Below are 27,190 nucleotides of genomic sequence, written 5' to 3'. Positions count from 1 at the left end.
CTTAACTAATTATCATCTTTAAAAAAACGATCACGCAAATTTTCGCCAACGATACGATCCGATCTACGCGACAGGGGAGACGCTTGAATGTGTCCCTAAGACAAAAAGCGACGTGCAAAACCGGCGTTAATTCGCGGCCTCTCGTGGGCCAGGTTGATCGTGTTATCGAGTTGTAAGGAACAGTCAACACGACGTTAACCTTCTACAGTATGGACCGGGGCGGCGGGGCCGGGGGGAGCCTCGAACTCGCCGGGGGCGGCGGCGGCGGCGGTGGTGGCGGCGGCGGCGGCGGTGGCGGCGGCAGCGCGGATCTATGTCTTCAGGATCTCGTGATCGGGCCGACGAGCGGCCTCTCGGTGCAGCATCATCAGCACGCGGTCGCGGCAACCGCCTCGATGGCCAGCCTACACGGCGACCATCTTCAGGGCGCCATGCACCATCACGATCTCCACGGCAACTCGCATCACGACACCTCGATGCTGCACAATTCCAGCCACCAGCTGCATCACGAGCCGCTGGAGAAACTTAAACGTGGTGAGTCGTTGACAATACTAAAGACGACCGGCGCTCTTCGATCGTAATGCGACGGGATTTAGCGGGCGCGCGATTCAATATTTTTACGAGAATTAACCTGTATTTATTATTGTAAACATACCATTGTTCACAGCAGCTTATGAATTATCAGATTTCATCATTGTGAGTGAGATAAAATAAAAAAGATTATCGCTTGGCAAACATTAGATCGACTAGATTTTAGTTTGTACAAAAAACAATGATCTATTAATATAGAAATTATTTACATAATCTTTTTCCAAATAATAATCACGTCGGAGATTATGCGACTTTTCGTATATCTAGCAGTTTAATACACGTCTAAACGTATCGCTTTAAAATTTAATGTATTGTGATCGGAAATGTCACTGCATAAAATGCATGTGTGCATTTGACGTGCACGATGTGTAATGAATCGAATTCCATTCTTTGAGATAGTGATTAAAGTATTAAGCGCGATAATGTCATGGTAAAGTGGCTTCGCGTACGAGTTCAGTAATTACAATCGACAATGTTTCCTTTGTATATCGATTCCGACGAGATATGAGATTTGCTTCTCCCACATTGTCGCCGTATCGCCCGTTATCGGAATGTAATCGCTTGTAGTTGCCTTGTCGTTTGATTCTGTTGTTGGCGATACTATCGATCCTCATCTTTTTCGCGCGATAAGTATCTGACATTTCTCCTGACTTTGCAATTCGAGTGCGAGAATCGCGTCGTGTCCGCATTATCGCGCATCACCGCCGAAAACCTCGTATCAGAGACGTGTCGCTTGCGAAACAAGATTGATGCGCGGTGACATTGCACAAAAGTAGGAAATTTTCTTTATTCACCGCCGTTTACGGCGAATGCCGCGATAAACAAATAAACACGCGTAAACAATGGTCGATGAAATAATTCGACGAAAAGAAACGAAACGGCTCGATCGTCGTGAATCAACGCGATGAATCGTGACGTATGATCTGAAATATTCAATTACGCGCTACCTCGCCGATAAATCTCGATAAGAGAACAAAATTTCATATATTACGCCTCCGTCATTGCGCTCTTATCGAACGATCCGTAATCCAAATACGTTGATCGCAAATACTTCCAATCCCGCAAGAGGAAACATTGAAATCAAATAAATATGATTTTTCTTACGATCGATTGTTAATCAAGTTATTGTGTATCACGCGCGCGCGAAATTTTCTTAAACACAATAGATGATCATTTAATAAACACATGTAATCGTATATTTGATAAATTAAAATTAATAAATTAATATAGAGCCGGTCTCGTTCACATCTGTCGGTATTTTTCTTCAATTGCAATATCAGAAAAGACTTGTCTCTCTGACGAAATGGCGTTGATTCTTGTCAAGTACTAGACGAGAAGAGATAAAATTTTAGGAATAGCTTTGATAAGCACCGTCCCCGTTATTTCACTTATGAGATATGAGATAAAACTTCAGACTCTTATTAGGTGTGAAGTGACAGCGCGCCACTACTGAAAAGTTAGAAACTCGAAATATTGGCGGATTATTTTTGTAGATTACACAGCACACAATATAGCGTGTATACATGTCTTTTTTTGTGGCAGAGATAAATAATTTAAAAACTATTCGTCATTAAACAAATTTATTTTTTTGTCTAATCTTCTTAGGATCGATAAATATTATACTCTCTCTCATATTATCAAGCTTATTATTTCATATTATTTGAAGTTTTTTTTTTCTGTCGTATTACATTACTCTCTCTCTCTCTTTCTCTCGTATATTCTCCTTTTCCCCTTATAATTCTTAGTAGAAATTTTGATTAAAATACAAATTTAAATTTTATTCATTCATAAGAGGACGTAGAGAGAAATGTTTAATATTCTTAGCGCTGTAAGATCTTGATCGAAAATATTGAGAATAGATAGATTTCAAAGTCGAGTTTCGTAATATTCCTTGTTCGTCGTAAAGTATTATTGTATGGACGAATTCATGCGAGTATCCAGCACATACGTCCAAGACGAAGACGATTCTCTTTGGTGGCAGCGCTACCACCTGTTTTGTGATTCATTAACTCACCGGCTTATCGGGATAAGGCAGACTTATCCAGGGCTCGAACCCGACACTGCGGCTAAACCCGATCTTATTCCAATGGCATCCTACCTATCCCCTTTTCAGTTTTAGTCCTAGATCCGACGCCAACCACTCTCATCACTTAGAAACGCAGGTATTCTTACGAGTTTCATTCTTCTCGCAAATACGCATGGAATTTTTTCCGCGTTCGCCCTTTCGACGGTAAACCGGGACTGAGAGTCGATCTGCATACGCAACTAACGTAGATCCCGTGCGGATGAATTATATTAAATCTTACGGTTTTATCGTCGCTCATGAATCCGTTCAAAAAACAAAACTCGACGCGCAAATTTACATTAAATCTTACGGTTGCAGAGGCTATTCGTATAATATTATTCACGCGACGCATTAAGCTTTGTCTACAATTTTTCATTTAACTATCCTGTCGTTATCCGATTCGGTTCACTTTCGCATCGCACATTATTATTGGTCGCCGCGCTTGATCGGTCAACAAGTACGACAGTGATAAATCCGGAGCAGCCACGGGCGAATTAAAATTTCTATCGGGAATGCTACCCCATATATTATTGTCATTAATATCGCGGCGGGATTACGCGAGCTCTATTAATATCGGCACGTCGATGAAAATTAATGCCAGCGTCGACCGCGATAAAAGCAACGCCGCCGCCCTCTAATGAAAACGATGACGCGGAAATAGAGACGTGCGGTCGAACCGATCAGATTGAGATTACGGGCGAAATATACGACGGGAAGAATCTCGCACGTCGAGGAAAATCTGTCGTACTTCTCTTACTTGGCTCGACGGTAGGCCCAATATTTTGCCAACAGGGCGGCATACGGTCTACTCCGATCTACGCATACGGTCCCCGTTAGTCATTAACTACCCCTTTATTATCGCGCGGCCTTGCGATCGGACTAGCAGATGCGGCGAAGTCAACCCTTGGTTACCCCTCTCCCAAGCTAATGGTGTTGACAAATTGCTCGGCTAGCCTCTAGTCTCCCCGGGGAATGCGCCTGCAAAAGTCTCCTCGCCGCAAACTTATAGGCGTTTACATGGGAAATTGGATCGCAGAATTCAGATTTCCGTATGTGAAATAAAATTTGTTGTGCAACAATCTCGAACACTTCCGAGTTCCTGAACGTAACAAAAGCATTCGTGCAAAGGCCAAAGTATCACATTTGTTGAATTTGTTTTATTGAAAGACATTTGCGGACCTGTATTTAAAAACTCAATAATGATAATAATCAATCTATAGTGTGCAAATATTTTAACAATTATAAAATATATATTATACGTAACATATTTTTTACTTGTCTTATTAACAGTTACATACTTGTAAATCATGGGATATTTAGAACTATCCATGTATTTGGAAATGTTTTACTATTAGTAGTAATATATTATTGATGTTATGATCTTTTTTTACGTAGTTAATCGAACAATTAACGGATGTACTTTCGAGCATTTTATGCAATTGTGGTTTTTTTTTTTTATTATTATTCACGATCGGCGGACACGATCAGGTCTTTCGATGAGCCTGATGTTACGGTTCGAATTTTCTCGATCAACCAGCCAATCGTGGCGATCCTTTAAGCGCCGAGGACCGAACACTGGTGGGATCAACATAGAAATGAACTGATTTCCTTCCCATTATCTCAGCTGCTGCGGTATGGCAGGTCCCTGTCTATCTCAACAATGAGGTTTTGTGTACTCAGTAGGTTTCAACCGCCATCGGCTAGGGTAGGTTCGTTTCCGAGGGTTGTCTCATCAAGAAAATTTCAGTGCGTGCCGATACGTGAGAACCAAACGATCGATGATTAAAATATAACAAATGTCACGATCGTCAAAGCAAGTGCTATATATCTTCGAATTACGAATTAGAAAATATTTTTGTATTGTTCCTTATTTTTTTTTATCAAGTAATATCTTTTTACTCGTAATTTATTTCCATGTTTATTCGTCTAATATATATTTCCGGCGCATTTTATATATGCATCTTTTTCAATTTTTTTTTTATTTTACTATAAAATTTTGTTCTCAATTGCGATTAAGCTATGACTATAAAAGAAAAATTTAGATTCTTTTTAATTTTTTTTTTTTTTAAAGAAAAATGATACGGTTCAATTTTCTCGAAAATCTTGCGTAGAAAGGAAAAACATGTCACGTCATAATTTTTCATTGCAATGGGATATTCAATACCCGATCGTCTGTTCTCGGCGTCTTCTCGAATTCTGACCTTCGAATTTTCAGAGCGCCAGGCAGTCTGAACCCGCGGAACCTTTCAATCTGTAGAATTTTTTGAAATATCTTCGTCACGCCCCCAAAAGTATGAAGGGGCCACTCGTTCTCCGGTTACTTATCGGTTCCATGTGCTTCTCCCGCGTCATAATGAAATTACACAAATTGCTTGACAAGCGATAATGAATCCTATCCGCAGAGCCGTGGACGCTTCTGACATTTTTATTTTAAGTAAACAAACTAATCGATTGTGCCATTCTCGTGATTCTCTGTCGCAAAGAAAATAGATTTTCACAAAACACTCTAATAGATAATTTCTTTCGGACACTCTATATATTAGATGATTTGAAATACGTGTCCAAATCGCTAACATCATCGAGACGGATATAATAATATTTTTTATGCTAATTATCATTAAAAATATATATTAGAATTTATATTGTGGGGAGATAAATTAAAGAGAAAATTAAAATTGATTAAAATCTGTGTTTGCATTTCTTTTTCGATATCTTCCAACAATAGATTTTGTGTAACGACATCCAGCGCCGTGACGCGCGACACGAGTGTACGTATTTATAGGCATAGAGCGATTTTAAGACTCCGGACACAAAATACTTTGCTCCGGTGACGCATAGCGCCCGGTTGCGGTTGACTAATAAACGACTTCCTAAGGAAGCTAAGGATTAGGAGATTAGGGGCGGAGACCCAGCGGCAGACTAAGACTTTCTCTCACCCAAGTACACAGGCTGCTGGGTCCGCAGGTGCTCTCACCATGCCGTCGTACCTCAACCCCTAACGTAACCCCGATGTTTCTTCCTCTTACGATCGCTTCAGTAATTATTGAACTCACGGCTGCGCTCGTCCGTCATTCGAGAAATGCTATCCTCTATACGTGACACATTTTGGTTTTCTCAAAACGCGCCAATTTAAGAAAACACGCGCCTGTCAAAAAAAAAAAAAAAAAAAAGTCTCGTATCTCGCTTTACATGGTAAGAAAAAAAGAATACAAATATGATAGATTAATAAAAGAATTTGAGAGATTTATTTGTCTATTTCAAGAAGAGAATTAATAATACGAGAATTAATTTTTAATGCAAGAGATATTTTTATTTGAATTTATAATTGAATTATTCTATGCAACGTGTATCCGCATTAAAAAATTGGCCTTCAAGTTTACTAACATTTTTCCATATAAAAATATAAGAGCTTAAGAGAATTTTAACGATCGAGTGATTTTTCGTGTGTGACTTTTCAAGTGCTTCGCAGCTGCGTGATACACATATTTCGCCAACCCTCGTAACCCCCTTTGTCATCGAATTATATCGCGTCATAGCCCACTAAACGCGCACAATTTTTGTGCCACGTGTTACTTATTCATGCCTGCGTATTATCTTCTCATCGGCCGTCAATGATCGCTCACCATTAAATGATCAGTCTTTGAAAAACATATCAATTGTTTCATCGGAACGCAACGTTATCGTATATCATTATATTCGCAAAGAAGTATAAAAAATTAGACACGTGAACCAATAACGATGTTCCATCTCTTAATATCTGATTTCCATTTATAAAGAAGATATTCGTGTTTTTTATCGTTATTATAATTTTACACAATTTTATTATCTTGTTCGCGTATGTGAAATACAAAAATATTCATTCACATGTACACGTTATATAAATGGAGAAGTGTAAATAATTTTAGCGATGGAGATATTCCCGTTTGATTACTGCAATAAATTAATAGTACCGAAATGTCAATCCGCCAAATATCTCTTGATCGATGTCGTGTATATTGAAGCGAGCTTTATCGCCTCGCGCGAGCAAAACTTGCGGATGATGAAAGCAGCAGCGTCGAAATAACAGCACGTTGTTAATTTTGTATCGGAGATCGGACTACAGTGGCCTAAATCATAATCTAACGGCTTTTATAGTTTCCACGGCTTAACGTCGGTGTACAGTTATCACGGCCCGGATTATGCTTGCGCGTATATCGAAAAATTAACGAAACTGCATTATTTACACTCGCGTATTACAGATAAATATTAATTTTCAATCATATACACTGACATGTTAAAATTTTGTATATATCAAATGCTTTCATGATATTCTATTATTAAACATTATTAAAGATATGCTATAGGGGAGTTATTATTTCAATTGGATCGCAGTGTATTATTCGAAGTCTATCGTCTAAATGTTAATGATTTTTAAATAATTTTTATATGATCGATTTTTATATCAATATATAATTGTGTATATATTTTTTATCGATATATAATATATATAATATATATGAGCGATTTTTATATTAATACGTAGTTATTGCGATAAAATTTTGTAAGCTTAAAAAAAGTGATTAAATAATTATTTTTCTCCGTAAATTATGTCATATCAATGCAGTTATTTTGCTCTGTTATTAGAATATAAATTATTATCGCTATTCTATAAAGGAAAAGTTTTGGACGTTACTGTAGGAACTTTTAGACGGATCATGAAACAGGCATATTATCCGGAAATTTTCGATAGCGCAATGTCGGCCGACAGAGAGTTCACTGTAACATCGCGATATCGACGAAAGGGCGCAAGACGACTTAGCCCGAGCGCAAACTCGGACATGGCCGAGGTCATGGGATCGGGAGAGAGTCGATGGTGCTAAATGGAACAGGATGAAAACGATGCGCGCAGCTTTGCCGTTGTAGTCGTGTCTCTGTCGTCCATCGTCGTCTTCGTCGACAACGACGACGACGACGACGACGACGACGACGACGACGACGGCGACGCTCTCGCATGCACAGCCGTCCCGTAAAATCCATGCGGATTAGCGGTCCACTAATATATCCCGCGGGCGTAAAAACGCGCGCGACAACGCAGCTGAGATATTCGTCCCCGTCGTCGTCTCCCTCTCGTTCTCGCAGGACGTCCCGGTTTGTCTTTGGCATAAAATAACTCGAAGCACACGCAGGGAAAAGTAATAAATTTGTGAGTTACAACCTGTCTCTCCCTCTCTCGTGTCGTTCTTCTAGTTATCGTCCCTTTCCCCTACCTCCATCGTCTTCCTAACTCTCGCGTTTCTTTATTCTGTCCGTTCGAACGTCGCGGTTCCTTTCTTCTCCTGTTTTCCTCACGCTTTCTTGGTCTTCCTCTTTTCTCGACTTTCTTCTCTGTGTGAAAAGTCACATGCGGACAGACACAACGCGACACTTGGTGTGAAAGAATCTGCCAAGGCTCACGCTTATTTCGTTCCCGAAAACGATGGAATTGAGAATCTTTTAGACTTCTTTATAGATAGCGCAATCCTATCATTCAGTTAAATTCAAGCTCGCGTTTTTTTTTAATTGCATTCTTTTTTAACAGCCGTCACTTTACAGCGAAACTTTATTCATACTTGTGTTACACTCGAAACCCGCGCGATATTTCTGACACATGTCGAAAGTAGCCTTCGTTTGCGTGGAAAGAAAGGTCCATATTGTTTCGATGTTTCCAGGTCGAGGGATCAATATATGATCTCTTTCTTCGAGAAACTAAATGCTCGAGCGCGCGAACGGGATCGGGGTGTCAAACGTGTTTGACAGGACGGGGTGGAGAGTGTCGGGGCCACATTCCGCCCTCTCTCGATCCTCTCTCATACCGAGCGATAACTCTGCCACGAATCCATGGTGGCCGACGACAGACAAGCACACGGCCGTCAAACGATACGACATCTTAAGCCTCCGAGAACTCCGCAGGGGATCTCTCGTGGGAACGTGCGCGTTAGACGCGAGAAAAGTGTATCCGCGAACGACACTACGGAAAATCATCGCGCCGCCTCGTTCAATGCGCTTTTATTTATATTATTATCGGCCGCGTGAAAATATTTGCGATGTATTGTCGTTTCAGCGAATACGAATTTTTTTATCTTCGACTTTGAGTCGAGTCGATTATTCAATAAATTCAAAATTTTTAAACACGCATAAAATTAATAATAATCTTATATATTTATGGATAGAAAAATTTTTGTTTTACATGCGAAAATATATTATATTTTTTATAAATATACCAAAGAGATAAAACTGATAAATTGCACGTAGAGCAAAAATCATCGAATTTCCAAATTTCATGTACGCTAGTTTAGTTTAAATATCGAATCATATATCCGAAAATGTATATAAATACTCGAATAATTCTAATTATTATAAAAAGAGAATTTTTAAAGAAACAAAGTATATGATAAAAATTCGACTCTTGCCAGCACATGCATACATCTGTTCGTGACATACTAAAGCGTGAGAAGTAATAGTCTATAAATTTTACCCGATGAGTTAATCGCTCGAGTAGTGTTAGATCACGATGTAGATTAAATGATTAACTCTAATCTTGAAATAATATACAAGCAGCGATATATAGAGAAGATTCCGTCGGTATATATTATCTTTATCGAAACAAGAACATATCGAATATGTATGTGCCATATCCATCGCATAACGCTTAAATATCTTCGCAGTAAATAGCGAAGAAACTTCAAACTAAATGTGTGTAAAAAGAGGCTCTCTAATTCTAAAAATTCTCGTAAAATTAAGATTTAAAAATATGCTTTCAAATTTTTTTTTTCTTTTTTGCGATTTATTATATATTAATGGATTAACCAATAAGGATCTCTAAATAGTTTCAGAATGATTATTTGCTTATTTGCCCAGAATGATTCGACGATAAGGCGACACCGTTTCGGCACGGTTGTCTTTTTTCGGGGTGCAGCCTTAGCAAACAACTCGCACTCGTAACATGAGCTTATCCCGGTATATTCCCATTCGTAGGGAAACACTTTTACATGTGTTTCGCGGTCGAGCGATCATTTAAGTAACCGATCTGTTTGTGGAAGCGATCGTTTCATAGGCAACCTATTTACACGCCGATATCGAAGGCATACAGGTCTATCGTTTTCTAGATGAATGGTATTGTTGAATTGCAGGTAATAAATGACGGAAAATAAATTTCAAGCGAGTTAGCATTTTCGCGATATACAGCATAATACGGCGCGGTTGTACTCTGCCTCGTTCAAAATCGTGCTGCACTTTGCGTCTTGCATAATCCTTTCGTCGCGATTCATCCGCTCTCGCATTTCGTCGACCGGCAAATTAATCACGAATTCCAACGGGCGAGAGGCAACCTCGCAAATCGCGTTCGCGTATTTATACGATGCTCGGAAGAAAATGCGTACGCGTATCTAATAAGACAAGATTGAAACTCGATATAGTCTGCGGTGAGTTTAATTAAACACTGACTCGCGTGTGCGACGTAAATGTAAAAATAAAAGGAAAGAAAAATAAATTGTACAAAATATCACGGCTCGCTTTTTAAATACAAAGTCGTATAATTATATATTAACGAGAAGAAAGAGAAAAAGAGAAAGAGATTTTAGACTCTATTTTTATTCAAAATACACTTCGAACATATTTCTTTCTTGCCTTAATCGTCGCGGATAAATACAGGGATCGTTTCCGCGTGTCTAGAGCGCCGAGATCCGAATTCACCGAAATTATACCGGCTTCAATCCTCTCTAGGACCAAAGCGATAAATAACGGTAATGATTGTGTAAACATACATGGCACTAGCGAACGCGCGACGAGAATCCAGTGTAGCGATGTCCAGGCGAGAGATTGATGTACGCGAATGCAAAATCGCGATATTCGTCAATATCAATTTCCCCGCAGCGGTGCTACGATTTTCACCACGTTCCCGTATATATATTTATCGTCGTATACGCGATAGTTACCTTTCTACAAATTTATAACCGAGCTATAAATATACGGAAAGCTCCCGAGAGATTTCCGTCGGTCTTTGGGAACATGGTGTAGTCGCGCTCGATTTTTAATGTAAAAAGTCATGCGTCAACGTATTTGAACCCGAAACACAAATGGCGAAGCAGTCACGTATTACCGAATGCTTTCTCTGACAAATTTGCCCCCTAAGAACCAGGCATTAACACGCGAGAAATCGTCCGTCAACGGTTTCGACGACTTCCTCGCCGTGTAGACTATGTAACTCACAAACGACGCGTAAATTGGTACCGCGGAACGCACGTTCCCTGAAATATTATACGCGCCGACAGGTACATTTTCCGTTGCCAAAAAAATCTCTCGCATCTACTCGCGCGTGTGCGCTACCTCGAAATGGCACCGCGATCGACTATACTGACCGAAGTGTCATAACATTGCTTGAAATAGGCACGGATAAAATATTATTCGACTGAAAATTTCCATGTTTATATTCCATTATCGTTCCTAATTATCTGTTTAATTATTTAAATTAAATAGTCAATTATTTTGAGATGGAAGGAGATAGATTGTTTCAGAGCAAGCTTAATCGAAATTTGCGATATATTTTACAGTAATTGTAATATAATCGCAAAAAATATTATTGTTTTAAAATAAAATGCAAATAAGGCTCTCAAATTTGAAATCTATTAAAGGGATATATTGGCAATAAGAGACAGGCGCAATTATAAAGGCGTAAAAAAGTATATTGTAGAAACTCAACGTTACATAAATAAACGCAAAGCGGACGTTTCGTCTAATCTTTTAGCCATCTTCAACGCGTGGCTCGCGACACTATTTTCTCGTCACCATAAAAATGACAATATAACGATCCCGTATAAACAACAATAGCGCACGATACGCGCAAAAAGCACGCGCCGAAATTATGACGTGTTGTTTTTATACGCGTGGTCTTGTTAACACGATATCACATTCTTACAAATATAATAATTTTCTAAAATTGATTTTTTCTCTTTTATATTTCCCGTTACAATCTCTGTCATATATTTTCTTGTAAAAAAAAGGATAAAATTTATTTCAATATAATATAGTATTTCCGATATATTCAAGTTTTTTTTTTTTTTTTTTTTAGTTTAAAAGCGTTCGAAAATATTATAAAAATATTGCAATAGGAATTCCTTCTTTCGTTTCGTACATACACGTGTGCGCCGCTCGCATACTTGGTAGCTTCGAGGAAGAGTGACACGGGCGTCTTCGTGGTTTGTAGTAGGCTACTAAATCAAGCCGAGTTATGCGCCGACTAATTGTGAGCTACGTCCCTCTTCCCTCGGAAACCAAATATAACTAAACGAAGCGAAACTAAACGACCGAGCCGATTAACTTCTCAGCCCGCCTCGCGTACGCATACGCACATGTGGACACGTATGTAAGGAAGCACACATCGAGCGTCACAAAGTAAGGAAAGGAGGCAATCTTTCTTTTTATCGTGTCTACTTCGTCGGTAGATAAATAATCGTTGATTAAGAAGCGGTTCGCCGCAGGAGACATAACTTTTATTTGTATGAACAGAATACGTTTATTAATTATCTCATTCCTACGAATTATGTACTACGAGTACGATTTAATTTACGAGAAATTACTACCCAAAGTTTCTTGAATATGACTGTGTTTCGTGATAAAATTAATAAGTTTTTTAACAAAGAATTAATTTTCTGTCTATTTAAAAGGCAATTATTTTCATCAATTAACTCTTTTTACTAAATTACTCAGAATTATCAGATTATTACTAACACTAATAATAAAGATAAATCATGCGAAGATGAGTTAGCGAAATGCGAAAAGAAATTCCCCTCCAATTAACGAGCGCGGCTTCGGCCGAGAATAAATAAGGATTATCGTACGCCTAGACGATGTTGCAAGAGAGTATGATGTGTTTTGTAGTCTGGGCGCAGAGTGACTTTGGAGATGAAACCAATGGGGGTCTCGCAAGGCTCGATGCGGGCCATGGCGCTCATACCCCCGGTGGTAGCAATCCTAGTACACCGGGGGCGACTCCCTCGACACCCTCTGGTGGATATTCTACCGGTCAGCCGAGAAACCGTACGAACACTCATAGGCCGGATATCCGAAAAGGTACGTTTCGATTGTGCAAAATATATATATATATATATATTGTATTAATTTGTACGTCAAAATTTTGTGAGCAATTATAATTTAATTGTTGAAACATAGATCATTTAATATCTGTCTTGCACCAATTATGATTTATTATTATTCTTTTTTATCGATCTTATTATTTTATTATTAGTTATTAAATAATATTTATACATATAGCTTTTTTTATATATATTTTTAGCGTATACTTTTTAGAAACGATACGAGATATGTGATGTATCTTGTATATCCAGAAGCACGCGTAATTCAAAATTCGACATTTAGATTCTGTAACGAGAGAGACGTATGATGTTCGAATGAAAATTTAGTTCACGGGAAGGAGTTTTGCCATTCTCTCTCGCGTTTACACGGAGTTCTGAAACGAATGCGCGAAATGGTGGATGAGGGTGAATGGGAGAAGAGACGCGGAAAAGGTTGCTTTTGTTTGCTTGCACGTTTGTTCGGCACTTAGCCGGAACATTCTCACCCGCGTCCCAAATCCCCGCAAATTGAAATATCTGCCGGAGTCTTACATTCCCGGTTAACAACAAACCTTTGTACCACGGATCTCACTCTGTTCGTTCTAATACCGTAAAAACGTCAGTTTCAACATACGCTTCTCTCATTTGAGTCTGTCGTATTTTCGCGACACGACGTGCAAATAAGTTAATTTTAATTCGCATAGTCCCCCAGATAGATCAAATATATAATAAAAAATGATATTTTTAGGAATATGAGATCATTTTATCTGGAAAAATAATTCAAACTTCTATTTATTTGATGAATAATAAATATGTAATAATAATTATAAGTAATCGTATTTTTTTTTAACTACATTGCACTTCTAAGCTTAACGAACCAATATTCTTTTAATGTTGCGACATCTTTTTCTACACATTTAAATTAAAATAAATATACAATGTATATATAATATTTTTTATTATATATTATTTTCGCGGATCATTGATCATTCTTCAAGAGAAATCTTAATTTACGATTAGTCTTACATTCGAAATACTATTAGCGGTTTTATCGAGGATATGATACCTTAACACTTTTCAGGTGTACGAACACCACCAGAAGTGAAACACGAGTTGGGTGCCGGTGGTGGTGTCGTTTCTCCCGGAGGGGTGGTCGGTGTGAACGATACCGATGACAAGGACGGTAAGAAGAACAAACGACAAAGACGACAGAGAACGCACTTTACGCAGCATCAGCTACAGAATTTGGAGATGACATTTATGAGGAACCGATATCCGGATATGTCAACTAGGGAGGAGATAGCTTGCTGTACGAACCTTACGGAAGCTCGCGTCAGGGTAAGATTTATTATGATTTATATTAAAAAGCTTAAATTTCCTCTCGCTAGGATCATTACAAATATTTTAATTATCCGAGATTAACTTTTCGTAGAGGAAGACGATTCAAATAGCAATCAAACAGATTTATCTCAGATTAGATTTATTTAAAAACTTGTTGGAATATTTTTTTTAAATAAGCTCTTTTACTCATAAAATAATAACAAGAGGAATACATATTTTTTTCTAAGTTATAATAAAAATTAATAGATTTTTACATTTGACTTTAAATTGTTCTAATAATTTTCTTCAGCAAATCGATGGTAACTCGAATAAACATTCATGTCGGATATTTACTTTTTGAAACAACATTAGCTATTTTGAGAATTCTCTTCTCAGGAATCGGGGAAATTAGAAGTGTAACAGTTATATGGAAAGAATATTCAAAAATTTGAGTTCGTAACAAATAAAACACTAACAGATGCATACAATGGTTGCATTGAAGCGTCGAAGTATCGATTACAAAGGCAACAATCTGCTGACTGCGGATAATATCTTTGCGTCTTGCATTGGTGAATTTTATAAACGAATTCTACAAGACAGGAACGACGATGATAAAGTTCTAAACGATTGTTATTAAACATTATTAGGTAATTAATTAAAGCTTCTATTCGTAATGATAATTTTTCTCAACACACAATTTTTATTCTACATTATTCTACATAAATTTATATTAAAAAAAATATAATTAAATTATGTGTAAAAAAAATATTTAGCATAAATTATTGTTTTACATGTGTAATGTTGCTAAAAAAGGATAACTATCCGTAACAAAGTATGTCCTTAATTAAGCTAAGAATTTAAAAAATTTAAAAAATTTATAGCCAAGTCTCGTATATATAAATACGTTTCTGCTGATTCAAAACTGTCATATGTCGTCGTAATGATCCGAAACATGCGGTAATAATGTTTCTTCGAAAGAGTACTTCCGAAGTTGCTAAAGAAAGACGCTTCTCTCACCCCACGACGAAGTGGCGGCTCACGTCGAAGAAACTAAACCGTTAGAAAGTTCGCAAATCCGAAAGCGCTTTATAAATCCTCCCGCCGTCTCGCGTTCCCCGCGACTTGATTCGCGAACAAACGACGGATCGCGCGCGGTCCAAGTACGAGAGACTTGGAAGCGGATCAAGCGAGCGGCTGGAACAGAGCTCCTTGAAATCCCGACGGCCTGCTTGCGTTACGCCGAGACGTTCCGGCGAATGGTCAGCATTCGCGAGACGGCGATGCGAGGACGAAGTGTGCGTGAACACGGGGTACGAAGGAAAGGGGGGAGGGAGAGGTGGCGACGGGGGATGGACGCGGGAGCGGAAGAGAACGGGCAGATGGGAGGTCACATAGGGAAAGAGGTGAGAGGTGCCGCGCGCAGGCCGCAGGGGAAGCTTTGCGCCAGTAAGCCCCGGTGGATTTATAGAACCGCACACAGCGTGGTACGGTGTTCCCGCCACGGTGCTATACGCCATGTACCAAAACGCTGCGGATCCCCCGGCCGTCGCTGTGTCCTGTCGACTGTGCCGTTGCTCGTTCGCAAACCGTATCGCCATTATGGAGAGACATTCCTCATTTTAAATCTCTCTTCGCGCGCATTTTACTTCAAGTGCAAAGGACGTGATCTTGTACGCGATCGTCGTTAGTTTGGAGTTTAATCTTTGTTGTTATGAATTATAATAGAAGTTAGGAATTATAATAGAACCCAAGCGCCTCTTAAAAGAATTCACGCTTGCATGCAAATTTCATTGTGGAGACTTCCGTTTGATAGGAAGTCAAATATCTTTTATAAATCTTTAGCAAAATATTACCGCGCTCTGAGCGAGCAGAATAGAAATGTTTTAGAAAATTTAAATCATATTAACTCGGTAGGAAATATGTTTCGGAGTTTTCTATTTTAATTTTACGACCGTTTCATGTCGCAATATGAATTATTACGTGATACTTTTAAAGGCGAACGATCTTATTGAAGAAAGCTAGAGACGTGCGATTGCGTCGTCTCTCATCTTGACTCGCGCACTTATTTTCACAGCCTAGCGTAACGTCATAGAAATCCCTGATACTGGATTAAAGGTCCGGAAACGTCATATCGGAGAAAAGAACGAAAGAAGAGATACCGAAGAGTCGACGAGAGAAACAGGACGAGGGAGGTGAAATTCAGAGAGGGAGAGAGAGAGAGAGAGAGAGAGAGAGAGAGAGGAATGAGAAAGAGAGATCGAGCGCGCGCAAAGCTGGCTACAGTTATCTGCAAAGAGGCAGGCGTATGTTTCGGTCGGTGGCAGCAGAGCGCGGCTGTCCGAGATAATCCGCCGGTGATTAAGACCATAAATCCATCGGCGGATTAGTATGGTTGCACCACACACCTCGTGCCGGCGCTCTGGCTGGCGCACGAGAGAGTCCCTTTGCGCTCCAGTTTCCAGTGATAGTGCTATTCTCTCCTTCTTTCTCTATTGCCTAGGTCTGCTCTCTCCCTCTCTCTCTCTCTCTCTCTTCGCATCTCTGTCCAATTTCCATTCTGTTCCTCTCTCGCGCAATCATCCACCTCTCCCTGATTGCGGCGCGACCGACACATATTCAGTATCTGTGTACCACGCACTGATCCAGGGGGTTGCGCGTATAGAGAGAGAGAGAGAGAGAGAGAGAGAGAGAGAGAGAGAGAGAGAGAGAGAGAGAGAGTGAAGAGGAGGAGGAGGAGGAGGAGGAGGAGGAATCGAGCTTATACGTTATGGGAATGGGAAATGGGACGCCGCGGAATATAGGTGGACACTAACCGGTATGAGAGTGAGGATTACCGAGTGTCATCCGTATTCGGCCGGGTTAGCGGCTGTCAGCGGCCAATGCTATCGCTATATATCAATTATTACCTTTGGCCGCGCCGCGCCCGCTCTCACGCCCGATTCCATTCCGTCGACGCACAAACTCCGCTGTATCCGATGCAACGCATCCGCGTCGCGTATATCTCTCGTCCGATTTGCATCGCGACGTATCTCTCGCATACGCTCGCCTCTCCGCGCTCGCTCGCACGGTTACGCGGGTTTAACATCGAATCCGTAGCGGTCACCTGGCTGTACCTTGGATCGCGAGCTCGTAAGTTCTGGTGAACTCGAAAAGCGAGCCACACCGGCTGTCTTGGACTTTCGGAACGAAGCAACGATTAGCGAGGAAAAGATGATAGCGATATAACGAGCGTATCATAGCAATAATAAAATATATATTATATAAATAAATATAATATATAAAATATCTGTGTAGTAAAGATAGAGATTGTATAATGAGCGCGATTAGCGCTTGGACTCATATAATGAATAAATGGTAATGACAGCGCATTTATAATGAGCGATCTTATTATAATAACTTTCTCACATACCAAGTGGACTAATCTCGTATATTCAAATGGCCAATGGATATAAATCAATAAAATTAATAAACATAACCAAATGTTTGATAAAGAAGACAATATTCCCCTTGTCAGAGAGAGAAAGAGAATCTCGAATCATTTATATATCAAGAGTCGAGAGCAATAGTAATAAATTTAGATTTGTAGGATATAAATAGATGTAAGGAGAGATAAATTGCTTTAGATATGATTTCATATTTAAGAAAAATCTCAGAAATTTTATACTTAGAGAGAGTACGCGCTTATTCTTAAAGTCTCGATATTAGACATATAAAACTCAGAGCGGAGTAAGATTTGATACGGAGCTAATTACAATTAGCGTTAAACCCGATGTAAAAGAAAATTACGTTGAATATAAATATATCATATATACGAAGGGGCTACTTAAATATCTAGTATTTATTCAAGATGGTAAACATGTTTACATATATATAATATATATTGATACAGTGTTATCTCAAATTGAATTCAACTTTGGGCATCATAAGTTTTTTGTCCCGCAAAAGGCTCCCTTTTGCCCTAGCTTCGGCTTTAGAGCGGGGATCGAAACGGAGATATGATCGGCTTTACGGTAATGTCCGAGAGCGGCCGTTTTCAAGTTAATATCACGTTGAACGAGATGAAAAATGGCAAAGAGCGCGCGTACTCTACAGGCGAGTCAGGATTCGAATCGGCGGCAGTTAATCTTCTATCGGGTATTGTATTTTTGATACGGATCGTTGTGTGCAATGCGTTCTCTGCAATTCCATTGTAAAGCGCGTTGGGGCTCTCTTTCCAAGTTTTGAAGATTTAGTACTATCATTCTCGAACATTGCGAAATATTAAAACATCTTCATATTAATTATAGACAAATTTGTAAAATAATGTCATCAATAATAACGATTAATTGCGTATTTTATTATTTAATGTATGAACAATATTTATTAGCTAAAAAATTTCAAATTTATCAATTCTTCCTCGTTATATTATACGTGCTTGATGTCTTAGTATTTATATCTCGCTCGACCGGGATCAAAGTTAGAAATATTATATAGATTTTCGGATAATCTCTCGAAATTGATTAATCATTTTTCCGGGATTGATTGTTTATCGCGATAAAAAATATTTTCGAGGTTTTAACGGTCAGTGATCTTGATTCGCAGAAGTTCCATTCCATGGAACTGTGTCCGAAACGAGTATGTACGTCGCAAAATAAAATCATTGCGCGCATGGTTGTTCACAAATGCTGCAGCATGATACAAACGGACAACGAAATAAATTCATTTAAAAAGTATAGAATAGATGCTCCAATGAATAAAAAGCGGTGTGCTTTTTACGAGTGTGCTGATATAAAATAATATATTGATTTAATCTATGGAATTTAAAAAGTATAATATTTTTAATAATTTATTTTTGGAATTTGAATAAATTGAATTTTAATTAATATTGTATATAAAAGGCAAATGTGTGTGTGTGTGTGTGTGCGCGCGTATACAAAAGAAAATAAGATAAGGATATAAAAAAAAGTATTATTTGTAAATAATATCCATGAAAAAATTGTGTTATATAACAATATTTTTCATGTTGTCGTTTACCGATGCATCTATTTTAATATTTGTGTGCAACAAGTCTCGTTTAATCGAATAAATAAGGAAGAGTGAGAAAAAATAAGCTACACGATTCAATAAATACTAAAACCTCTTTACGATAAATTTACACGAACGCTCTTGCATCGATATCGCGGAAGAATCGTTGCCTGACGGAATCCGATGCAGTTAAATGAATAAAAAAAAAAAAAAAAAAAAAAAAAGAAGAAGGAACAGAGAAAAGTGTATTTAACTGGGAACGAATCGCGGCGGTGAACGCGGACAATGAGCCGTAACTATTTATAAATTACAAAGAAATGAAGAAGGCTCGCGAGAGAGAACTAGCAGGACGGCGGCATTAAAAATCACGTGTTCCGCTTGAGCTCATAATCTCGTATAATCTTTTGCAAAGTTGTTAATACTCGCGGCTTACGGGTGTTAATTTAATATCCATACAGGTACGCCGACATTGAATATCCGAATCCCACCGGCTGCAGCTGTTACGGTCCACCAGCGCAACGATAAAAAAAAATCCATAAAACTACTCACCATGTACGAGAAAGAGAGAGAGAGAGAGAAACAGATACAGAGAAAGCCCAGCTTCCCATTCCGAGCCCTGCGCGCCAGTTCGTACGCCGTTTGTATCGTTCAGCGTCGCCCTCCGCAATGCTTTAACACGAACGATTTCCCTCGGTCGTATTCTTCCGATTTGCATGAATATTGTAAGATGCACGATAAAACACAAATATGAGACACAAATTGTTTAAATCGCACAAGATCGGTAGTTCTCTATATAATTTCTCAACTTTAAGCTCTCAATTTTGAAATTTAAACTCTCAATCCTTATAGATCCTCTTCTTCTCTCTCTCTCTCTTATGTTTATAAAAATTTTGCTTATTTTTATTATACTTCTTGATAATTTCCTATTTATAACATCGATATTCTAAATATCGTACAAATGGAAAGCAGAAACGCTAATATCATACTGGAAAATATAAAAAAGGAATACATCCTATATCCAGGCATATACACAATACTTTTTTTTCTCTTTAGACTGCGGAACATCTGATCATTCTTATTTCAAGTTGTTGATATATACGCGTAAGTGGGATTCGGCATTGATTATAGACGTGACGAATTTTCTTCGTATCCGCTCCCGATGGCCGATGGTTCGCCCATTTCGTGTTCATCGACCTAAGCCGCATCCGTACTTATCCTACCGCATCCTATCCTATCCTCGAACATGCGTACGCATACTACGTATGCACGGCAATGTACGCAACGATACGAACGCAGTTGTGTCCCGTTTCCCCTATGTCGGACGTGGCCATTCTCGCTGATCCATCTCGACGTTATAGCGAGATTTATGGAGACGCTACTGTTGGAACCTGAGACTTGCAACCAAGTGCGAAGGGTAAGGGAGGAAGTATGAAGAGAGACAAAGAGAGAGAGGGAGAAACGACCGGAAGACGAAGAGTCTATTTCGCGTGCGAGGAAGCGAACGCGCACGTATGTGGGTAGTACACGTAGAAGCGATAAAAAGAAAGAGAAAGAAAGAGCTGTTCACAGCGAGAGGAAAAAAGAACGGTCCAGGGACCGTTGAAAGAGGAGAGAAAGAGGTACTGTAGGGAGGAAACGAGAGAAAAGACGAGAAGAGAGAGGAAAGGAAAGAGAATTCATCCTGGCGGCCATGATGGTCGTGGTAAGCGAGCTTGCCATAAACGAGCAGCTGCCTTCTCTCTTTGTATTTATTTTGCCCGCGAAATGGAATATTTAAAAATTACCGGGATGTGTTGTCTCGCGCGCAACTATGAACGAGATTAATCGTTCGTGAACAAATGACGGGGGTACTCGAAAATATCGACGGACATCAGTCGCGCGACGAACCCTTCTTACGGCTCCAAAAAGACGGAGCACACGCATACGGAAAAGCGGATGTTGTTATAAATCGCGGACGATGTCGCGAGAGCTTTCGCAAAGAGATGTAGCAGGTGGTTCAAAGTTACAAGTGGCGAACCGCTTATTCCCGACAGACAAAAGGTTTCCACCTTCGCGCCACCGTCAAATCCCCGCCGAAGCCCCGGATATCCGGCGGTATACTTCACGGAATTTACTTTTAACGAAGTGGCGTCTCACCGCCGCGCCGCCACGTCGTGCTTTTGACGCGGAACTGTCAATGTCGTCGCGTCTGTCTGCTCGACAATTGTTTGCATTTTTCGCGATGATAATTATGATCTTTGTAATGCGAAACAGCGTAGTGACGGGGAGTAAAGTGACGGAATAAAAGCTGTTTGGATAGAGATGATAATGCTAATAACGCGTATCGAATATAATGTCGATGACATGAGATATGACATATACGAATTATTAAACTTTGAAAAACAGAAGGTAAAGGAACGAGGGATTTACGTAATGATATTGACACGTATTGAATATTTAAAATCTTATAATACTTATTCGTGAATTTTATATTGCGATTTATGATTATAAAAGAAATTTTTATTAATCAATTTCTCAATTTTTCAATGTATATCCTAAATTTTCCAATGTGTATTTTTCATCCAACTAGAAATTTCTTTAGTAATATTTAAGACTAATTATCTATAAGACTAAAATGTCCAATTATTGTCTATTGTGAGAGTAATAACGTGAAAATCCGAGAAAATTCCTACGGAATAAAATACTCTATTGGAACACAGAAAAAGTTAAAGTACTCAACTAGTTTACGGTATAACAAAAATAAAAGAAAGAAATGGAGAACATTGAAGAAACGTTCGCGAGACAAACGAGAGAAGTGCACCGAATTATGGATAGGCGAGCGTATGTAGAGAGAAAAGAACAACGAGCGCGAAACTAAGGGGTAAGATAGAGAGGTAGAGCGAGAGAGAATGAAGAAGCGAGTCCGCGGACGTCAAATCCTCGCGAAGCCCCCGGATATCCGTCGGCTCCTTTACGGAATTTATTTTTAATGAAGTGGCATTTCTCTCTCTCTCTCTCTCTCTCCCTCACTTTCTCGCACGCATCTTGTGGTCCTCGCAAGATTTTCGGGAAATCTACTGAAATCCTCCGTGGCCACGGCAACGCTCTTCTTCGAGCCAGCTCTCTGTTCCTTTCTCTTCGATGCGAAAAGATATAGGAGTAGCGGAACGAAAGGGTAGCGGAGGAAAGTTAAGAAAGTGGCGAAGACGAAAAGGATCGATCGAGATATAAGAAACGTACGTAAGAATGGCCTTCATATATTTCCCCTTTTTCGAAAGGTCCCTCTTCGAGAACATAGAACAACATGCGCGCCAGGATAGTTTCGCGAGTTTCGAGAGGTCGTAGGTGCGCATACGTCGGCAAACGGAGACGGAGGGATGGTGGATAATATAATGATGGCGTCGGCTGGGCGAGGAGGGGCGGGGCTACGAGGGGATCAATATTATCCTCCTCCACCTCCACTTCCGTTTCCTCGTCCCATGCTCTCATCTCTCTTTCTCCCTCTCTCCCTCGCTTTCTGTCTCCCTGTTTCTCCTACATCCACGACTAACCTTCCCTCAGACCTCAGACTCCCTCACGGGTTTCCCCTCCGATGCGACCGCCATCACCATCTCCACCCTACGAATGTCAGGTTACTCTCCCTTCTAGCGCCACCCGCGGCTTCCTCCTTTGGGCTAGTCCCTTCGGCTCTTCTCTCTCCTCATTACTCCCTTCATCTTGCGAACGACGCGAGCTCGCACGAACTCACGCGAATTTCGCACGGAACGGGCGAGATTGTTAATCTAGACGCGCAAAAACGTAAAGAAACTACGCGACGTTTGAGATATTTATATTTTACGTAAAAGATACTTTTAAATTTCCTTTAATTTGCATTCCTATCAATAGAGAGCGAAAGAAACTTTTCTATAAAATGTGTCATTTTCAGATTCTTACCATAGTTTGCATTTGTAATAATAATAATTAATTATCGATGTATATAATTTGTTTATCCGACAATCAATATTCATCGCAACTTTCGCTCTTCTAAAATATAAGCTGGTTTACCAAAATAAATCGCAGCGTCAACTTTTTCGAAATGCTTGATGGCTTTTGATGGATTCATTTGTTATATCAAATTTTTATTATATCAAATCTACGCGATGCAAAAGAAAGTCTGGATTTAATCGATTACCGGTTTATTCGAAAAGGAATATACATATTTTATAGAACTGTTAACCGTCGAAAAGTAATGTGTAATATAAAAAAATAATAAATATAATATTCATTTCGTTTTAGATTTCAATAAATACAGTGATGCGCTATAGGATATGAAATTAAAGCAATGTATGTTAATGGTGTATAAAATGCATCTCATTTTTTAAAGCTATAAGCTTCTATTGTTAGACATTAGATACAAATTTCAAGTCAATTTTATCGGCATAAATAACATATAAAATAATAAGCATTTATATATGATAAATAGCGTATAAACAAAGTATAAATAAAAATGTCATAAAATAATGCTCCGCTTCGATATAGGATATCCTTCGAAAACCGTTCCGTTTAAATAGACCTTAGTAAGGCTCCGGCTATAAGACCCTCTCTTGACCGAGGAACTAACGACGCGGCGTGGCGCGCAACTTCTGAGCGCAATGGAACAAATCGCGGTTACTCGGAGAGCCCGGAGCCCGATGTTAAGTCACGGGATTACCGCGGACGGGCCGGTGCCGCGGTGTTCAAGGGTGTCTATGTAACACGTAGACGTATGTGCGGCGCGGAAGACGACCGGTAGGAGAAGAGCGACGCCGCCGATGGAACGGGATAGGAAGGGGGCCGTAGGGGGTGTGATTGATGAGGCACCCCCCGTTACGGTCTCATTACATTTATATAAGCTTTCGTAGATTGAGCCGAGCGCGCGTGCGCGCGCGAGCGGGAGCGAGCTGGAGGCTTACATGGTGGCGAGGGGTCGTGATTTGATGAGGTTTTATTGCCCGAATGACGTGACGGGGCCATTGTTCTCCGAGCCGGTTGCCAAGCGGGAAACAGTGGATTCGATTTATCGTATCTCTATACCGGACCACCGTGCTTTGACATTTTTCGACGCTGTCGGAGAAATCGGGTGGGATGCGCAGCCTCCGTGATTTCGATTTGTCGCCAAAAATAATGCAGATTTTTATGACAGATAGATATTTTATAATCACGCCACTTTTTTAGCATATTAATAAAAATTACACAATTACGATAAACGCGCAGTTTATTACGCGAAAATATCGTAAATAGATTTTATATATATATATCATAGCACGTTGCGTCAGTTTATTGTATGGATATTCATCAAATTGGATTGAAACTATTAATGAGATTAATAGAATATATTGATTTTAATTGTATCGTAATTTATTGTCGGAGAAAGTAATACGCGCACGTAACGCGCAATTTTTCTAGCGATTCAGAAAGATCATTCGGTCAATAGCTGGAATCTAGTCGGTCAAACGATAGTCTCTACTCAGGATTCGAGGATACATTCGTCAAATTTACGACCTTATGAATCAGAGGCATTACGATTCTCCTGACGGTTCCACGTGGTGTTAGTCGAGATTCCGCGGCGCTGTTAAACTTTATGGGCGCGGCACCTCTCTCTTGTGTGTACACGGGTGCGCCTTTGCGCGAGAGAGTTTATTGATTCTCGAGTCGCGGCATCTTTCGCCCGCCGTACCATTCTGTCCTATCGAGTTTACTCCCTCCTGGCTTACCGTCGTCGCCCATGGCGTCTCGTGGCTACCGGGAGCCGCTTCGTAAAATTCAATGATGTTCCTCGTGCGGCTTATCGGCGCGAAAAAAGATACACGCCTATACTTTTGGCAGTTAAAATCGAAAAATAAAGATTTCACGTAGTATGAAAATTGATATAATAATAAATTTACAATATATTGCAATAACTGATATCGCTCGTTAATATCCTATCAACGACACAGAAAAATACAATATTATAGAAAAATTATAATAAAAATAAGATCCCCTTTTTCTCAATGGAAAAAAAAAGGCAATATAAAAACTAGAGTGAGCATAAATCAGCGAGCGAGATTTTACATTAAAAATGTCAATGAATTTTTGATGTATCTCTACCCACATTTCGTAAAATTATTCCATCCAGTTACACAATCGAGACTACTAACAAATTCGAGCTGTTACACGACGTTCCGGGAATAATCGTCGAGAGAGGAAAGGACATTATTCTTCATTAGCTAGTCTTTCGCCCCCACTTTCAATGACCCGGCGTCGCGCCTCTTAGCGTTTCTACGGTGTGATCGTAGGGCCATCCATCTTACGGAGTATTCTCCCGACCTCCTTCAGCATTGCTTCATCCTCAGTACCATCCTTCGTTCGTTCGTTCCTTCCTACCTTCCTTCCTGCCTGCTATCCGACTCTCCCTTCATCGAATACTTACGTTACGACCCTTCGTACGTCGCATTTTCCCGCCCCTTGCCTTACAGTTAGCGCGAGAGCGCAACCACTCGTATAATTGTTGGGGGCGAGCTGGGACAAACGGCGAGAAAGAGAGACGACATAGTCGGAGAACTCCGAGGGTTTGAGGTTGAAGGGCGAACGAAGGGATGGGAAGAGGGTGGAAACGGTTGACGAAGTTTGCCGTAGTATCGAGCGCGGGAGAGAAGGGCCGCCTTGAATTAACGCCGTCATATTTCAGGATGGAGGAGTCGGCCGGGGTTTTCTCGCTATTTGTCTCGGGACTCGCCTACCGTCTACGGAGCGGAACCGCCGCCCGTTGCTTTCTTCGTTGCGTTCGTGACTAATAACCCGTGGCATGCGAGCGCTCGCGAAATCTCTGGCAAGAAACTCTTCTACGGGTTATCGCGTACTGTTCACGCTCGATGTACGAGCTATATAATATTAACAGCGAAATCTGATGAGTGAAAAATAGTATTTATCTGACGATAAAAAAGTAAACCGCAGAATATTAAAAAAAAATGCTGTCTATGCATTTTAAAGCTCGACGTAAAAGATTTATCCAACTGACCATCTCTCTGTTAAATTCCTCAAATAATGTCGCGTATTATAGTTAATAAATTTCGCGGCGCTATGTTTTTCTGCTTCTAGGTTTGGTTCAAGAACCGGCGAGCGAAATGGCGGAAGAAGGAGCGTAACGCGATGAACGCTGCCGCGCAGGCCGCGGCGGACTTCAAATCTGGCTTCAGTACGGCCAGCTTGAACGGCTTTATCGCCCAACCATTCCCGGATCCGGACACTCTCTACAGTTCGTACAGTACGTACAATAACTGGGCGGCCAAAGTACCATCGCCGTTAAGTGGCAAGAGTTTTCCCTGGATGAATACTTTAGGCTCGGTGGTGCCTACGGCATCGCACCATCATCATCACGCGCAGGTCAGTCCGGTGAATCCCTTCAACGCCGCAGCGACATCGGTCGCGGGCAGCCACGTGGGCGGCATGTCAGTGTCGGTCGGCCAAGCGGCCACGTCCATGTTACCGGGCATGGGTTCCGGTCTGGGCGTCGCGAGTTCGCCGGTCGCCGCATCCGGGGCCGCGTGTCCTTACGCAGCACCGGCTGCGCCGCATCATCCGTATGGACCTCCGGTTTACACGCCGCATCATCGGTCGCCCGAGTCCTGCACCGTCATGACATCGAGCAGCATCGCCTCGCTGCGTATGAAAGCGAAACAGCATAGCAGCGGTTACGGTGGCGGCGGTGGCGGTACTTTCGGTGCGGGTGGTACCACCGGTGGTACCACGGCTGGTAGCATAAGTCCCGTCAGTTCGAGAGCGTCGTCGGTCGGCGGTGGTGGCGGCAGTAGTGGTTTAAGCGCCTGTCAATACGCGTTAACGACAGCTGGCGGAACGAATCCTCATTCTCCGGGTGGTCCCGAGGCGCACGCTAACGCCACCGCCAGGGCCCAAGTCTGAGGCGAAGCGGGGGCTACCTCTAGCCCCCATCATCACAACGTAACGAATCCAAATTCAGGTAGTTCCCTCAGCGGCGGCGGCGGCGGCGGCGGCAGTAGCGGTAACAATCAGGTGGTACCGCCATCCGGCGCTGCGACGGCCGCGGTTTCCGGCCAGCCGAGCGACAATCAACTCAGATCGCAAGAGTGACCCAGGCCTAGGTCCGCCGCTTCGCCGACGCTGTCGT

At 40.7% G+C, this 27,190-nt stretch overlaps 1 protein-coding gene and 1 long non-coding RNA gene across 3 annotated transcripts in view; one reads left to right on the top strand and one right to left on the bottom strand.

The window, feature by feature from the left end:
* Positions 1–27,190, bottom strand: part of LOC138944720 (uncharacterized) — a 175,734-nt gene that overhangs the window by 132,364 nt on the left and 16,180 nt on the right. The gene's annotated exons all lie outside the window — the stretch shown is intronic.
* On the top strand, positions 210–26,964 carry Ptx1 (pituitary homeobox homolog Ptx1). Of its 2 annotated transcripts, none has more exons than XM_070315609.1 (4): positions 210–531; positions 12,551–12,742; positions 13,826–14,082; positions 26,143–26,964. In XM_070315609.1, exons 1-4 carry the CDS (start codon positions 210–212, stop codon positions 26,962–26,964), a joined length of 1,593 nt encoding a protein of 530 aa, XP_070171710.1. The 2 variants fall into 2 exon arrangements, with proteins under 2 accessions (XP_070171710.1, XP_070171709.1); XM_070315608.1 differs by having other exon boundaries at positions 210–534.

Source organism: Polyergus mexicanus, unplaced genomic scaffold, assembly GCF_030449975.1.
Source record: "Polyergus mexicanus isolate NDT 795.1 unplaced genomic scaffold, iyPolMexi1.0 SCAF_2, whole genome shotgun sequence".
NCBI classification, from domain to species: Eukaryota; Metazoa; Arthropoda; class Insecta; order Hymenoptera; family Formicidae; genus Polyergus; species Polyergus mexicanus.
This window is presented reverse-complemented; position numbering and strand designations above follow the sequence as displayed.

Coding starts and splice junctions, on each gene's coding strand:
- Ptx1 (XM_070315608.1), top strand. CDS start 210: ATGGACCGGGGCGGCGGGGCCGGGGGGAGCCTCGAACTCGCCGGGGGC. Junction 535..12,550: donor GCTGGAGAAACTTAAACGTG/GTGAGTCGTTGA, acceptor TGTGTTTTGTAG/TCTGGGCGCAGAGTGACTTT. Junction 14,083..26,142: donor TTACGGAAGCTCGCGTCAGG/GTAAGATTTATT, acceptor TTCTGCTTCTAG/GTTTGGTTCAAGAACCGGCG.